The sequence below is a fragment of the Syngnathus floridae genome, chromosome 3 (genome assembly GCF_059516105.1).
Source record: "Syngnathus floridae isolate MCC-2025c chromosome 3, RoL_Sflo_1.0, whole genome shotgun sequence".
NCBI lineage: Eukaryota > Metazoa > Chordata > Actinopteri > Syngnathiformes > Syngnathidae > Syngnathus > Syngnathus floridae.
The window spans coordinates 14471671-14486772 of NC_142415.1; the positions used below are offsets into that span (position 1 = coordinate 14471671).

At 39.3% G+C, this 15102-nt stretch overlaps 1 protein-coding gene across 3 annotated transcripts in view; it reads right to left on the reverse strand.

Annotated features, from left to right (window-relative positions):
• The window catches only part of LOC148400706 (CUB and sushi domain-containing protein 1-like), a 276392-nt gene that overhangs the window by 46238 nt on the left and 215052 nt on the right, over window positions 1–15102 (reverse strand). For all 3 annotated transcript variants that reach the window (XM_088370818.1, XM_088370816.1, XM_088370817.1), the window contains 8 exons: window positions 14409–14547; window positions 10727–10914; window positions 8116–8310; window positions 2577–2693; window positions 2363–2476; window positions 1570–1665; window positions 756–959; window positions 115–239 (listed from right to left, as the gene is read on the reverse strand). In XM_088370818.1, coding sequence (XP_088226944.1) covers window positions 115–239; window positions 756–959; window positions 1570–1665; window positions 2363–2476; window positions 2577–2693; window positions 8116–8310; window positions 10727–10914; window positions 14409–14547 — 1178 coding nt within the window. The remainder of the gene's footprint in view (window positions 1–114; window positions 240–755; window positions 960–1569; window positions 1666–2362; window positions 2477–2576; window positions 2694–8115; window positions 8311–10726; window positions 10915–14408; window positions 14548–15102) is intronic.

Sequence of the window (15102 nt, forward strand, 5' to 3'; positions counted from 1 at the left end):
CCTATTGGGCATTATTGAATGATATTTATTTATTTCACTGGAATCTATGCTTGGTGAAAGAGTGCCAATATTTAGCGAATGTTTAATGTTAAAACGGTTTAATCAGCTCTTCACCTGTATTCCGGCTCCTTCGCTGACATGGATTCTCCACAGACAGTTGAGACTGTTTGGGTATGGCTCCGGAAAGCCAGGAGACAATATGGTACCACGGCGCTCCGTCAGATTCCCACTGCACGGAACTGAAGAGAAGACCAAAATTACTGATTTTTCAGTGCAGTTTATTAACCGAATAACTGAGAGAAATGACAGGCTGTTAGAAAATGATGGTAGCTGCAGCCAGAATAAAGTGTTGAAATGACTGTAACACAGAGCCAGAGGCAGAAAAGAAAAAGTGGCTCCATATGATTTAATAAACTGAAGTGACAATTAAAGCTGTTTGCAGCAGAAAAAGATTGCATATAGACGTAGATTTTGTTGGACAGCATTAGTATTGAATGATGATTTAGTGCTTCGGAACAATTTTTAGTTAGAGACGGTGTAATGCCAGACGAATAATAAAAATGCAATAAAGTCACTTTTATGAAGTGCGATATTAATTAACAAAAACTCTAGGTTTATTATTGAGGTTATAGTTTGCAATAGTACAAAATTGTATTGTATCATAAATGAATGGAGTTTCTGAGTGTTTGCTCAATTTGCCAGCTCTTGAATTTGCTGCATCTTATGTTCGGTGAGGGTATATCTCAGTGGCTTACCGATACAGCTTGGCGTCGATGAATTCCACTGTGCCAGAGCACCTGGTACAGCCTGGCATCGGATCGCGCTGGATCCCTTCAGCAGATATCCCGGACTGCACTCGAAACGGACCACCGAGCCGGCTGAGAACTCCGACCCGATCCGCCGGCCGTAGCGAGGTTCTGGCACAGAGCTACACTGACTGTCGCTGGTCCTAGGCACAGCTTCAGTTGGCAGTCATTAAAAGAGTATTGGTTGGTGGAAGGATCACAAAAAAAAAAATTCATTGAACCTCATCCACCATCAGTCCTCATGAGCACATATTTGAAATGCTTTTAAGGAATTCAAATGATCACTCGTTCATTGTAAACGGTTTTGATAAAGAGGTATTTTACAAAGTGACCCTCGTGAGGTTTAAGCACTTTGGGAAATGGATGGATGGATTAAGTATCTCTGGTGTTTCATTTACAGACATTTCAAATCATAGAACTTTTTCATCTTTAGTTATTTCTGCAGCTAAAGTGGAATACTATCGCCATCTCAGAATGATTAGTGTTGATGTTACTTCATTTTGTCTTTGACTTGGATGTCCATTAGTTATCTGTTTAGCCATTCAAAGTGTAACTGCACCAAAGCAAGGAGGGAGTCAGTCACTGTTAATTGCAACTTTCAAAGAAATAGATTTACATTAATGCGTTTGAATGATTCGTCCTTTTAACAACTCACCATTAATCTGACAGCACTCTCAAGCTGATTTTCTCATATACAATACAAATACACTTTTGATATTATTGGTGAATGAAGTGTTGAAAGAAGATACTTTAGTCACATTACCTTGGTAGACAAAGTGAAAGCCCTTAGCTGGTTGGCCACTCTTGGCATTGAAGCGCAACATTATCTGATGGGATGTTGCCAAGGGTAATGTCTCCCCTGGGAAACACAAATAACACAAACCAAGCAATGGGGTTTTTAAGTTAAAATTTGTGGTTGATTTGCACTCAATAAGAATTTCCTGAGGAACATGAGTTTAAAAGGCAGTTCTTCATTTTTATAGTGCGGGTGGATGGATGGACAGATAGATAGATAGATAGATGGATGGATGGATGGATGGATGGATGGATGGATGGATGGATGGATGGATGGATGGATGGATGGATGGATGGATGGATGGGTGGGTGGAGGGTTGGATGGATGGATGGATGGATGGACGGACGGACGGATGGATGCACGGGTGGATTTGTTAAAGGCACACTCGACCTAAACATTTCCCACACTATTGTTGACAGCGCACATACAGTAGTTGGATTTTCAATCCATACTAATGTTATTGCTATGTACTATAATGACATTTGCTGTAGATGGATTGTTATGGAGAATGCAGGACAGTTCTGCTGCTTCCTCCACGGCCCCAACGAGGCATTCCTGTCGCTGATGCTGTCTCAAAGATAAGTTATAATAGATTCTCACTAAATACATCACTGCCAAATATACTGAGATAACAACTGCTGGTGCTATGATCTCACGGCCCCCAAGAGTGGCTTTCTTGCAGACAATTTCATTTTATTCTTCTTACAAAGATGTGATCAGGAACTCCTAAAGAGCATAACTTAACTAACCCTATCCTCACCTGAATGTGATCCCGCCAGAGAACTCAACAATCGAGAGTTCTCATTGGCACCATCGAATAGCTCCACCGAGTCGTTCATCGCAGTCTGGAAAATGGCAAACTGACCGAAAACAACTGGAAAGAAGGACGAGGGACAGACCAGAAAATCAAGAAAATGTTAAATACATGAGCGGATTTAGTGTTACGATTTTATGTATTTACAATTCAAGCATACCGAACTGTGGAGGCACTGTGATGTAGTAGGAACAAATTTGTCTAGAGGTGTAATTTAAAGGGTAGTTTGGAGACAAAACGACTCCCTCTGATCCACCATAGTGTCCACCACATGGCGCTGCAGAAACACACAGAAAGATGATGTTAGAATTTGCAAGGTGGTAGAATTGGGGTAAATGCAAAGCCATAATGCAAACTCTTGTTGGATTGTTTGTAAATTACTTTCATTCTGCTATTAACACATTTAAGGTTGATGATGAATCAGTAACACTTGTTTTTTGCCTGCTTTTCACATATACATGCTCTTTGGTTTACCTGCCAGTTTCACCTCTAAATATAAATGAAGGCTTCACGGATAAAAGTCAAATTCTTGCAGGTCAAATGTCAATTATGTAAATGATCTGGCATGATCCTCTCCTAGTTTTGACTGCTTATGAGTAAGACAACACATTCCCTATTAAGCTCTTTTTCATCTTGTTGATGCGTTGAATTGACACCTAAAAAGTCCACTTCAATTTTGAGGGATTATGTTGAAAACTGCATTTTAATTCACTGCTGTTTTTTTTCCCTGCTACCTCTACCTTCTGTGTGATCGTCAAGATGATGCAATACTCCTACACCCAATGCCCGTGCTACGTTTGCTGAAGGGTTGTAGCATCAGTAAAGCTAAATAATATCCCTTCTAGGTTTGATATTCAGTATTCTGCTTAGTTTACCATATTTTGCGCAGGCTCCTGATGAAATTTCTCATCAACATCACGAAATAAGGGATCGTAAACTTACTAGGATGTGTCTCGGCCAAAGCTTTAGAAAATATTTTGGAACCTGTTTTGGACAATCCCATTGCCACAGTAAATTGAAATGCTATGGACTTCATTCACAAAATACTGTCGATATTGGTCACTGGCAGTAAAATGTAGCTACATAACTGAGTGAAATTCAGATTTTACACAGACTGCCAATACAAATTGACTGACTGTGCTCATGAAAGTGATCCATATTCAATTTGGAGAAAAAAAAAAATCACATTTAGCAAACGTTTATAAGCTTTTTAGACAGTTTTCATTTTATCCTAATGATACAACATACAGTAGGAACGTGATAAGAATTGTATTACTTTTTTTATCATATAATATAAAAAAAGTAAACGATTAAAAAAATAATATGTCCAAATATCTAAAGACCGCTTGCTGCATATTAAGGGGAAAAAATAGTAACAAACGTGACTCTCAAAACACAGCTACCCACAATCTTCGATTAGGGCACTGCCACGGTGCACTATGCCATACGTCAGCCAGAAAGAGTGGCCTAATGTACGAATAGTATAAAATATAAGAAATGCAGTTTGCTGTTGTACAAAATGTTAATTTAAAACACATGCATACTGAGGTCTTGAGCACAGAGACCTCCTGTCTTTCTACAGCCATGACATTTGTGTGGATAATGTGCATAGCATGAAGGGGTTTAAAAAGTCAACCTAATGACCCGTAGGCTTTTTTCAAAGTCATCCTTCAGGGACATCCCTCAACGTGACCCCAAGATGGTCTTTTAACCTGCCTGCATTACTGAGCAGAAGCTTTTCGGATGCGTAAAGGTCCCGATCCAAGCAACCTCCGACAATAACATTTCAAAAATTAGATTAGTGATCTGAGCACATGTGCTCTTATCACAAAACTTTGCATAAGAATGGGCACCCTGGATGAGGCCGACTTGTTAAATAGATCAACACAGCAGAAAAAAAAAACTGCTAAAATTGTTTTTGCTGCTATTTCCAACAGAGCAAATGCATTTGTTGGCCTCTTGTCCTCCACTTTGTCGACCCCCCCCCTCATCCCTTTTGCTTCATAAACCATCAGAGTAATCATCCACTTTCTCTTCTGCTCTTCTTCATCCTCCACGCCGACTGATATTTTCTGGATTGATTCATGCTGTGATGCTGCATTCTAACCCTCAGGTCTGAAGGTGTGTTCTTGATCTACCCACAATCTCCCAGTGGTGTTGCTCCAGGCTCAGGTGCTAAAAAGCCTCCACACAAATGGGCTTTGATCACTCATGCTTACAACGCACTGAAACACACAAACACACTTTGGAAGAATTACTTCTCATGGTCGTTCAACATCCAACAAAGACGCATACACACTCACACACGCATAAGCCATTCTTTGTAACAAAGAGAAAAGAGAACAAGCAAAAGTCTAAAAATGTCCCAAAGTGTTGAGCTTATGTTGTAGCACCTCCTGGAGTTTTTGGAAAACTAGCTAATAAAATTGTTATTGTGCCTTTAATTTTCCAGGGATTAGATTCATTTCAGGAAAGAAAATAACCTCAAACTCTTGAGTCTTGTACACCCACACTTTAACAAACAAGGCACTTATTATTATCCTTTTTTGAAGCAGAGTCAGTTTCACTGTGTTTTATGGAAGGAACTGAACTTTGTGTATCATCAATATGTATATATTGCTATGATAGTATTATAGATCAACATGTGTGCATACATGTAGATTGGCCCACAGTCACACAGCTGAACTTTCTTCACATTACTAAGATTTGAGTCGATTATGCGTCCTCCATACCGCTTCTCAGTTTTTGGGCGGTAGGTGAGGTATACCCTGAAATGGTTGCCAGCCAATCGCAGGGCACGCAGAGACAAATAACCATTTGCGCTCATAATCACACCTACGGACAATTTGGAGTGATCAATCGGCCCACCATGCATGTTTTTGGACCGTGGGAGGAAACCTGCACACAGGCACGGGGGGAACATGCAAACTCCACACAGGAAGGCCAGAATCAAACTCTGCCCCTGAGGCAACATACGAGCCAGTGCACCACCACGCCGCAAATTACTATGCATGCACATATTGCAAGTGTGTGAATGTGCTGCATTTAGGTACAAGTCAAACCCCCCGTGCACACGTGCATGCACGCACATACACACACAAAAAGAGAGAAAAGCCCATCAACAGCCACTAAGAATTTTCTCTTCCTTTCAACAGCTCGTAGTTACCATGGGAACCTATAAAAAAAAGCATTTTGAGATGGGAGGGAGAGGTGGGAGAGAGACACAGACAGAGAGAGAGATGGAGAGAGAGAGAGAGAGAGAGATGGAGAGAGAGAGCGAGAGAGAGAGAGAGGTGAGTGAGAGAGAGAGAGTGAGAGAGACAGAGTGAAAGAGGGGTAAGAGAGAGAGTATGAGAGAAAGATAGAAATAGAGCGAGAGAGGGAGCGAGCAAGAAAGTAAGACAGGACGAGAGAGAGGGAGAGAGAGAAAGAGAGCGACAATATAGCATGAAAGAGAGAGAAGGAAAGTGAGACAGAGCGAGAGAGACAGATTAAATCAGACAGATGAGACGGTAAAAGGCAGTGCAAGAGAGAGGGTTGGTGAGAAGTCATTACATGTGGAGGGAAAGGAAAAAGGGGCTGAGCATGGGGACGAAAGGTGAAACGAGAGGAGACGGAGGGAGTGTAAGTGGAGCTGTATTATTTAAGGGGGTCTCAACCTGTCTAATGAGCTTGGTCTAAGAGCCCCCAGGAGTTGGCCCGAGACATAGACACAGAAAGGGGGGGAAAAAGTGCTCAAACGATGTGGTAAGAAAAGTCAATGTGGAGAAGAATGGAGACGAGGGAAATGGAGGGAATTAGTAAACCGAATTGTGTTGACTGAATTGTTTCACCAAAGGAGGAAGTAGCACCTTAATCAAAGACCTTGTTGTGGAAACAGAAAGGGGAAAACAACTTTAATCGAAACTTACATCTAAACAATATGATGAGATCCAAACACAGATGTGCGGGAAACTTTGCATTCATTCAATGAAATAATAGTTTTGGTGCATATATTCTAAATGGATTATTTTTTAAGAAATATGCTTCATTGATCACTTTATAAATATAAATAATTGATTCAGATAAAGCTTGATTGATATACTAGCAGTTCTATAAGACCCAACGGAGTGGCATAGGAAGGGGTCAGATGATGCAATGTGGAAAGGCTGATTCTCTACTCACCTTCTGTTCATATGCCACTCAAATAACCTCACTAAATGAAACATTTATCGAGCTAAATGCAAAACTGTTGCTGGAAGCCATGTGAGGTGCGCAAAAATACACGTTAACAGCATCGTCGTTCTTGTAAAATATCTTTGATGTATGCTTGCCGTACAAATGACGGTACCTTTGTGTAGGAAACAACCAAGTAGATAGCAAAGGCGATGCTTTCATCTTGATAAAAGGTCACCAGGTGGGACATCCAATAAATCCACTTTACTGTAGTTATTTGTTGCTGTTGTGAAATACCACAGTCCTTCCACCCAGACGTGATAACCAATGGTGAGGGAGATTTAATTAAACATATCTTACTGTGTTCATTTTAAAATAATTTCTGAATTCTTTACCTGGGTTGTTTGGCAGAGCTAATATGACAAAAGCAAATAATTACTTGAGTAGGTGTTCAATGAAAAAAAAAAGTTAATTACTAACTTGTGATTAATTTCTGATTTCTTGAAACAGTCATGTGACACATTTCTTTCTTACAAAGCAAAATAGATCCCACAAGCAAAAAAAAAATACTTGTAGGTGGAAACAAAAGTAGGTGGTTACAAGCCACCTGCATTGATTTGTGGACATGGGTCAGATTACTGTCTTATAAATCTGAGTCCTCCGTATATTTAAATGCTCAAACAGAGACATGGGCTATATATGACAAATACACTGCAAATGGCCATTTGGCAGGTGTCACTTGCTAGGCTCTGTCAGCCATTAATCAAATAGACAGTTTGGACAGTTTGGCCTTCCAATCCCTGACAGAATCTGTCTCAGATGTCCACATAAGGACACACACACATACACACACACACACACACACACACACACACACACACACACACACACACACACACACACACACACACACACACACACACACACACACACACACACACACACACACACACACCACACACATATGCGCGCACACACAAGCACACAAGCACACGCAAGCATGAAGTCAAACCAACCGCTGCATTGATTGTTCATAGGCTATCTGCCATGAGAGCTAACTTCAAAATTAAAAAAAGAGTAATACTGTAAATGAATATCAATGTCTTATTAGGCTTTTATTTGTAAATTGCCCCATGGAAGCAATCACTGTGGCAGCTCCACACTACTTATGTGCCCCCCTTGATTATGACCTACCCTAAGGAGTTAATTGGCAGTGTGTGTTTGTGTGCATGTTAAAGGACGCCTAGTTATTCTTGAAAAGCACTTGATGCTTTTGACGTCAGGGCTCTTAATTTCCCCTCATAGAAAACTCCAAGTACGCCTTTATGGACCTTGCTTTGTGCACTGAGAGCAGAAATAGGTCTTGCACAAACTCTTCACACAGAGTTGCACAGAATTGTCCAAAATATCTGATGATTAGATCACTTTAGTAACTAACACTGGCAGTATAACAAGATTCCTTGATTAACAATTTCTGTTTATAAACTATAAGTGGCGTGACACTTTATCTGGTTCCTATGTGTGTGACAATTTGTCTGTCCTACCTTTACATGACGGTAGAGTCTTGTCCCACACCGGCTTCCCATCATGGCCCATCACACAGGTTATTGTTTCTCCTCCCACTGTTGTGTAGCCATGGTGACAGTTATAGGACACCTGAGATCCCAGTTTATAGTCATAGCCGGTCCTACTAGCATTCATGATGTTACCAGGATCAAAACAGGCCTCTCTTGGTTTTTCTGAAAGAATAAAAAAAAAGAGAGTAGGGGGCTTTTAGAAACTCGTAAAATTTCCACAGATTCATACAGCACTTCCATGTTCATATTTCTGGCACTGCACTTCCTAAATAAAATGTATACTTCAACACATATCCCCAAAACATTTTTGTTACACATTGCTACGAAATACAATCTGAAGAAATTGTATGTTGACGCAACACAAAGCAGTGGAATAGTCGTGCCTGTACTGACAAATAAGGAATACTGGCAGGGGAAGGTCATGAAAATGAGGATGCAGGTAATCAGGAACGCGTCACAGTTTATGAGCACACCAGGAGAGTGTCTGTTTTTCTTTTTCATGCTTTCTGGATTGAGACCAGCAGACACCAACCAGTGTTGCGCAATGGCAGGGCTAACTTTACTTACTTTACTGCACACTGCTGAAGTAAACTAAATGAATAAGAATGAAATTAAAATCAATAAAAAACAATTGCCACCACCATTCATCACTTTTCTTTCTAATACCTTGTAATATCAGAACATTACTTAATTACAAATATGTCAGATGCTTTAAGACTTCAACTCAAGCAATTTTACTTCTACTAGTTCTTTTCTGTTAAGATACTTTCCCTCAGGTTTCGTTTTCAGGTACTGTATACAAGTTTGATCACATGACCGATTTTTTATTTAGTCAAACCCACAACAGACTGGCAAGGCGTAACTGAAGAACTGCATGGATGACTGCGAAGCTTCTTTCTCCCACCCATTTCATTTAAGAGTCCTTGTAAAATGCATGAAGAGCAACTATAAAACACTGACAAAAAATACTCGCCATCAATGAATGCAAGCCCTGATTTATATTAGAACTGTTCAGGACAGACCATTGATTAATCCAAAGTATATTTGAATAGCTATGATGATAACGTTTGAATATGTGAATAGCTATGATGATAACAATAATTATATTTGGAAACTTATTTCACTTTACATTTAACAGCATGTGTTTATTAGAAAACAAAAAAGAATAGCACAGTTCTCATTTTTCTATGCATTACTGGTAGGGATGAAGTTGAAACTGTCTCCTTACTTTCTGTAAGAACTAGACTACATATCTTGAACAAAAGGAAAAACAACAATAACAGCAATTTCTTGATGGAAAATGTTTTACCCTTCTTTGGATCGACTTAGTGGCTGCTGTCAAGTGAACACTATGAAGTCTCCACTCTATTTGTTGATCTGATTGGATGTGACAGACAAAAGGAGACCCTTTACGACATTCCCTCTCATGCATTTCTGTTTTCATGGAAGAAGAAGGGGCTAATGAGGGTAAGATAAGAAGCAACATTGATGGAGTACAAACAGGAACTCAAAAACTGAGTTCTAAATGACAATGCTGGCCCAGGTCGTTTGCTTTCTTGTGATTACCCAGCAAAGTTTGGTAGAAAAAAAAGCAAACAGAGAGAGAGAGAGAGAGAGCGAGAGAGAGAGAGAGATGAGGAAGGAGTGGTAGAAGCAAATGAAACAGGGAGATGATTAAGGTTGCATTTTAATTAGAGTGATGGCAGATGAAAGGTAGTGAATTAATGACGAAAAGTACAGAGGTGTGAGGTGGCCTGGCAAGGCAGACAACAGAGGGGGAGATAATCGTTTTTAATTACAGATAAATGGAGTGAGATAGATAAAAAAATGAAGAATGATTTTTATATAACTTGACAGAGAAGATCTAGTCTGCAGTCCAATGATGAAGTAATAATCAGCCTCACTTTGACAATAGCTCTTAAATCACCACCAGTCAAGCAGCTTCTGTAAAACCAAGATGAGTCACAATCTGTGGAGGTAAACAACTCATGGGCTGACACGGAACATCAAGCACTTTCTGCTGGGGAAAAAAGCCTCATGATGTGAGGCTGAAATGAATATAGTTGGCAGCTTTAAATATTAGCCAGTCTGCAGATACCACACCTCTGTGTTGATGTTTTAATATTGATGCCAAGTAAAAAAAACGGAGTATTGTCGGGCTAATGTAGAAGATCAAATGCACACATTTGGGTGGTGGGATGTACCTTGGATTTTTTCTCACAGTTTAACGACAAAGAATTGATACACGTAGTGGTGATCTGGTTTGGGATGAACGTTTGGATATAGCACTATTGATTAAAATCCTTACAAGCGCTTGAAAACTTGAAAGTCCGCCCTTTGAATGGATTGATTCTTTTTCCATAATTAAACATGGGGGAAATAATGCCATGACAGAAGGGAAAAAAATTAAATGGCCTCATGGCCTCAACAGATTGTCTCAGAGTTCTGATGGCCCACTGCACAATTTGCTTTTACCTGCACTTTTACACTTATTAATTCATCTGTACATACCAGTCTTGGTTAAAAAATGTTCGGACCATCATAAAACAAAGACAGAAATGTGAAGATAAAATTTTACCTCTGAACTCAATGGCGAAGCCAGACATGCCCAGTGAGGCGTCCGATCGGAATGCCAGGAAGAGACTGTTACCACTGCTCTCGATGCGCTCTGGGGCCTGGTTGCCTTGGAGACTCGCCAAGAGAGGCCCATTAGAGTCTTCGCCCTCATAAATGTGCAGGAAGTCATAACTGGGCTCCATGTTAAAACTGATAGAAACAAAACAAAGATCGATTGCATCAAAACGGGCTGCAGACCATTCTCGAGGAATAAATGCCATTCACAAATTCACATTTGAATAGCTAGCGACCTCTCACGGGAATTAATTTGAATATACAGATATTCATTCATCATCCAAACCACTTATCCTCATGAGGGTCACGGGTGTGCAAGCAGTGTTTGAGCAGTGCATCCCATGTCCACCAATTGTATAATTATTTCACTATCCTTTTTATATGCCACAGGTAGGGGCATTGTTTTGTGTGGTGACATCCTGCCCACTTCCCACAAGTGGTACGCATGTTGCAAGTGTGCACCTGCTGCTCAACAGAAGAGCCTCTTCTGTTGCCAGCTTTGAATGGTCACAACCTATCCTTTAACAACAAGACTTCATCACCTTACAAATGCGGCCATAACACTCTGAAGCTCTTTCTACCAACAAGTAGCCTTTTGGCCTTTATAGAGAGATCTTTCAACAACGAAGATCACCTCATTTCATTTATTAGCAAAATCTTTGTCAACCTTTACCTCTCTATCGGGTAAAAAATCTCTTTCCAAACATCAATAATGTACATTTCATGTTACTTGAAATGGCCATTGAGTTACTTACATTGTATATATTGCCATACATTCGTTATTCCTTTTTATAGAATATCTCTGAAAATGATCCACCACTTTTCATCCCAATTAGCAACAGTGTAATAAACTTTTAGCCAAAATCAGGTAAGGTGTTTTGGCAATTATTTTTTTTCCCGGTAAATGAATGGAAAGATTTGTGCAAGTTAGCTGAAAAACAAATCGAACACAAAAGCGTGCATTTGAGTAAAGTTAAGCATGATCCTTTATCCCAAGTTGGCAGTTGCTCTGCATAAAATGTTTCTGTGATACCACTAGCGCTCAATTCACTAATGTTTGTATAAAGTGTAAAAATAATGCACACACACGCATATCAAATTGTTCACCCTGACAGCAATTATGTTAGTCTTAGCGTCCAGCTGCCAGTTAAACACACGACAATCCTTCTGATTTCTATTGAAGTCCACGTTTATCCTTGTTTTAATTCTCCACCTGTCTAGTTAAGATGGAAGTCGTGTGTTGGTGTATTCGTGTGACACCTGTGAGCGCAAAGGAGGATCAGAAGGATGTTAAAGTAAATCCCAATGTCAACTCTTCATTTTTTTTATGCCGCATCTCCCAAGATTACGTCAACTGAGTTGTTAGCAGAATTATACAAAATTAAAATTTTAAGTCAAGTTATTCAGATAAGTGAGAAGAAGAATAGATGAGTTAATAATAACAAAATGTAAGTTAATAGCAGGTATATAATTTGGTGATCCTCTAATTAGTCACAGTGTTCTTGGTAAAATATTTACATTTTCTTCTTCAGTCTTGCACACTTTCTGGTAGCATTATCTATTATGGGATAATACTGCCTATAATCAGCCAATGTGCTCATTTGTAAGGTTAACATACTAAGCTCCTTGAATGCTAAGGCCTGTATTTATATCTGATTTAGCAAGAGCTTAACACCACATAAGCTCCTCTGCACTGACAAAGCATGAAAGTGATCCTTGCAAATACATTTTTCTGTCGAGCTACATTCTAAGTATAAATGTCATGAAATGACAATGCAGACAGGGCTCTAACATTCACTAGAGATCAATTATAATCTCGGCATTGCATTCAAGTCTTAAAGGCCACCGTAATCATTATATATGCTAATTTAATTAGCAGAAAGAAGATTTGTAGAGTATGTACTCTTGCGACACCATCAAGTCAAAGTACCCTAATCAGTTGGAACATTTCTTTCTTTTATTTTATAATGAATGGAAATGTTATAAATAATATTCCCCATGATTGCATGATTGTGGACCGTGCTGAGACTCATTTGGCTTGGTGGCCCAGAGTTGCGTAGTTTTTGTTCACTTTGCTTTAAACTTGTGTGGCATTTTGGAATGTCCACCCATTCCCTCTATTGCTTGGAATTAAATAAAACATATAGAGTTAATCAGCATTTTATGATGGTGACAGTTTAAGACTGGAACTAATTAATTATCACCCTTATATTATTTGGATGGTTGCCTTTGGAAATTGCATGAACTTTGGAAATACAGTAATGTAGTGTACAGTCAAAATGGTGTAATAGAAAGATAATGATTATAATAAAAATGTATACTTAGAATACCTGTGCTGTGAATCATTATTATGAACATGATATTAATATACATATTAAATATACTAGAATTTTCTGGTCTTAAAATCTGGTTTATGAGTGCCCTATATGCCTACTGCATACAACACTTTATATTGTTTGGCTATGATCTTATTTGATATGGAAAATGATGCCTAGTAACCATTAAAGGGTGATTATTCTCACATTGCTTGTCCCAATTGGAGTACTTTATTTTATTGAGAGAGCAAATTACATATTATTTGAAGTCATTTCATTTCATTCATTCAGTCATCTTCTGAACCAGTTATTCTCAGGAGAGTCACTTGATCAAAAACAGCTTTCATTACAACTGAAAATACAGACACTGCCCTGTATACTGGTTTATTAACGAAAGGGCAAAAACAATTAGGGGACCACTTATGATAAAAAAAACAACAACATACAATAACTTTTTTATTGTCTAATTGCTTTATGAAGTACCTAATTTGTGTCTCTTGGTCATATAAGAAACAAACAAAAATATTTGGCAAACTAAGAAGTAGAATTTTTAATGTGCCCCATTAGCTTCACGTTAAGTTCAGTAACTCACTAAAAGATGCATAATGTTTTTTTGTTATTTCATCCTCAATTGCTTGAAATCAGGTTCAAAGATGATGGTGTCCTAAATAAATTTTGAAAAAAATATATGTGAACGTATTCGTTAGAAATTAAAACATGTTTTGCCAGGGCTCAGACAGCCATTTGGACAAGACACTTTTATGCAATTATTCTCTTTCATCCAAAACAAGGACAGGAGAGACCTTTGTGTTCATTCTGTTGCACAGTACAAATACTTTTCTTTTCAGCACAGCCAACACACTCAATGGCATTTTGATATATTTTTATAACACTTGAAAATTATGTATTTCATTTACACAACAAAAGCCATCTGAGGTCATGATGCTTCTTCCAGACAGATTGTTGAGATCTTATAACTCAAATTAAGTGCTGCATATTGGCATTTAGTGGGCCCATTAAATCTTTAGGCATGACTGCTTATTTTTAACAAACATTGGTTGATCAGACCTTATTATTATGATGCTGCAGCTAAACAAGTCATTGCAGAGATCCCTGCCTGAACAAAACCAAAAATCTGAGCCAAAAGGATGTGCGATGCTATTTAGATCTAAATATTTCATGATTAAAAACACCTTAGAAGTACCAGTGGAGGTGTTTCTGCAGACACAGAATTCCACTTGCAGGCCGAGATCTTTTCTGACAGTTACACTTTTATTAAAAGCCACGGCGGTCACGAATATTCTGGGCCAGTACCTTTTGAAGATGAGAGCGATGACAAAGTCTGGGTTGACTCGGATTCGCCAATCACACTCTTTCCCGGCAGGGTAAGGCTGGGGGTAGTTAGGAGACAGGATCACTCCAGAAGGACCGCTGACATTACCACCACAGGTTGCTAGGGAAAAAACCCAAAAATAGAGCGATGATGATCACCCATCATTAAATCTTCTGGAAGGAGTATCACCCCTTGACAGAGCATCCGTGACCCCTCCAGCCTGCCAAATGTAGGCAGAGGAGAAGGGGGTCAGCTACTGATGAGAGGTGTGGCAAAGGTTGGAGATGAGACAGAATAACACCTACTGGACCACTAATATTGCCTTCACAAATTGCTAGAGTAAAAGAGCAAGCACGAAAGGTAGAGCGATAGGGCTGGAATTCAGAAACAGATTAAGGTTGGGGGTACTAAGCAGTAAAATCACTCCTGGTGGTCTTGCTATTCTTCAACAGGAGTAATATTCTGCACCAAAAAGGCAGGTGGGTGTGCACACATTAGCAACGATGCAGCGGAAGGTAAATAAAGGCCTTAATTGTTGAATAGATTACTCACACAAAGACATACACTTGTCTAAATAACCCGTACAATGCGACTCCTGGGAGATGCATAATATTTAGAAACACGGAGAAGACAGAAGGGGATTTAAGTCATAGGAAAAGGTGGGAGTGGCAGAAC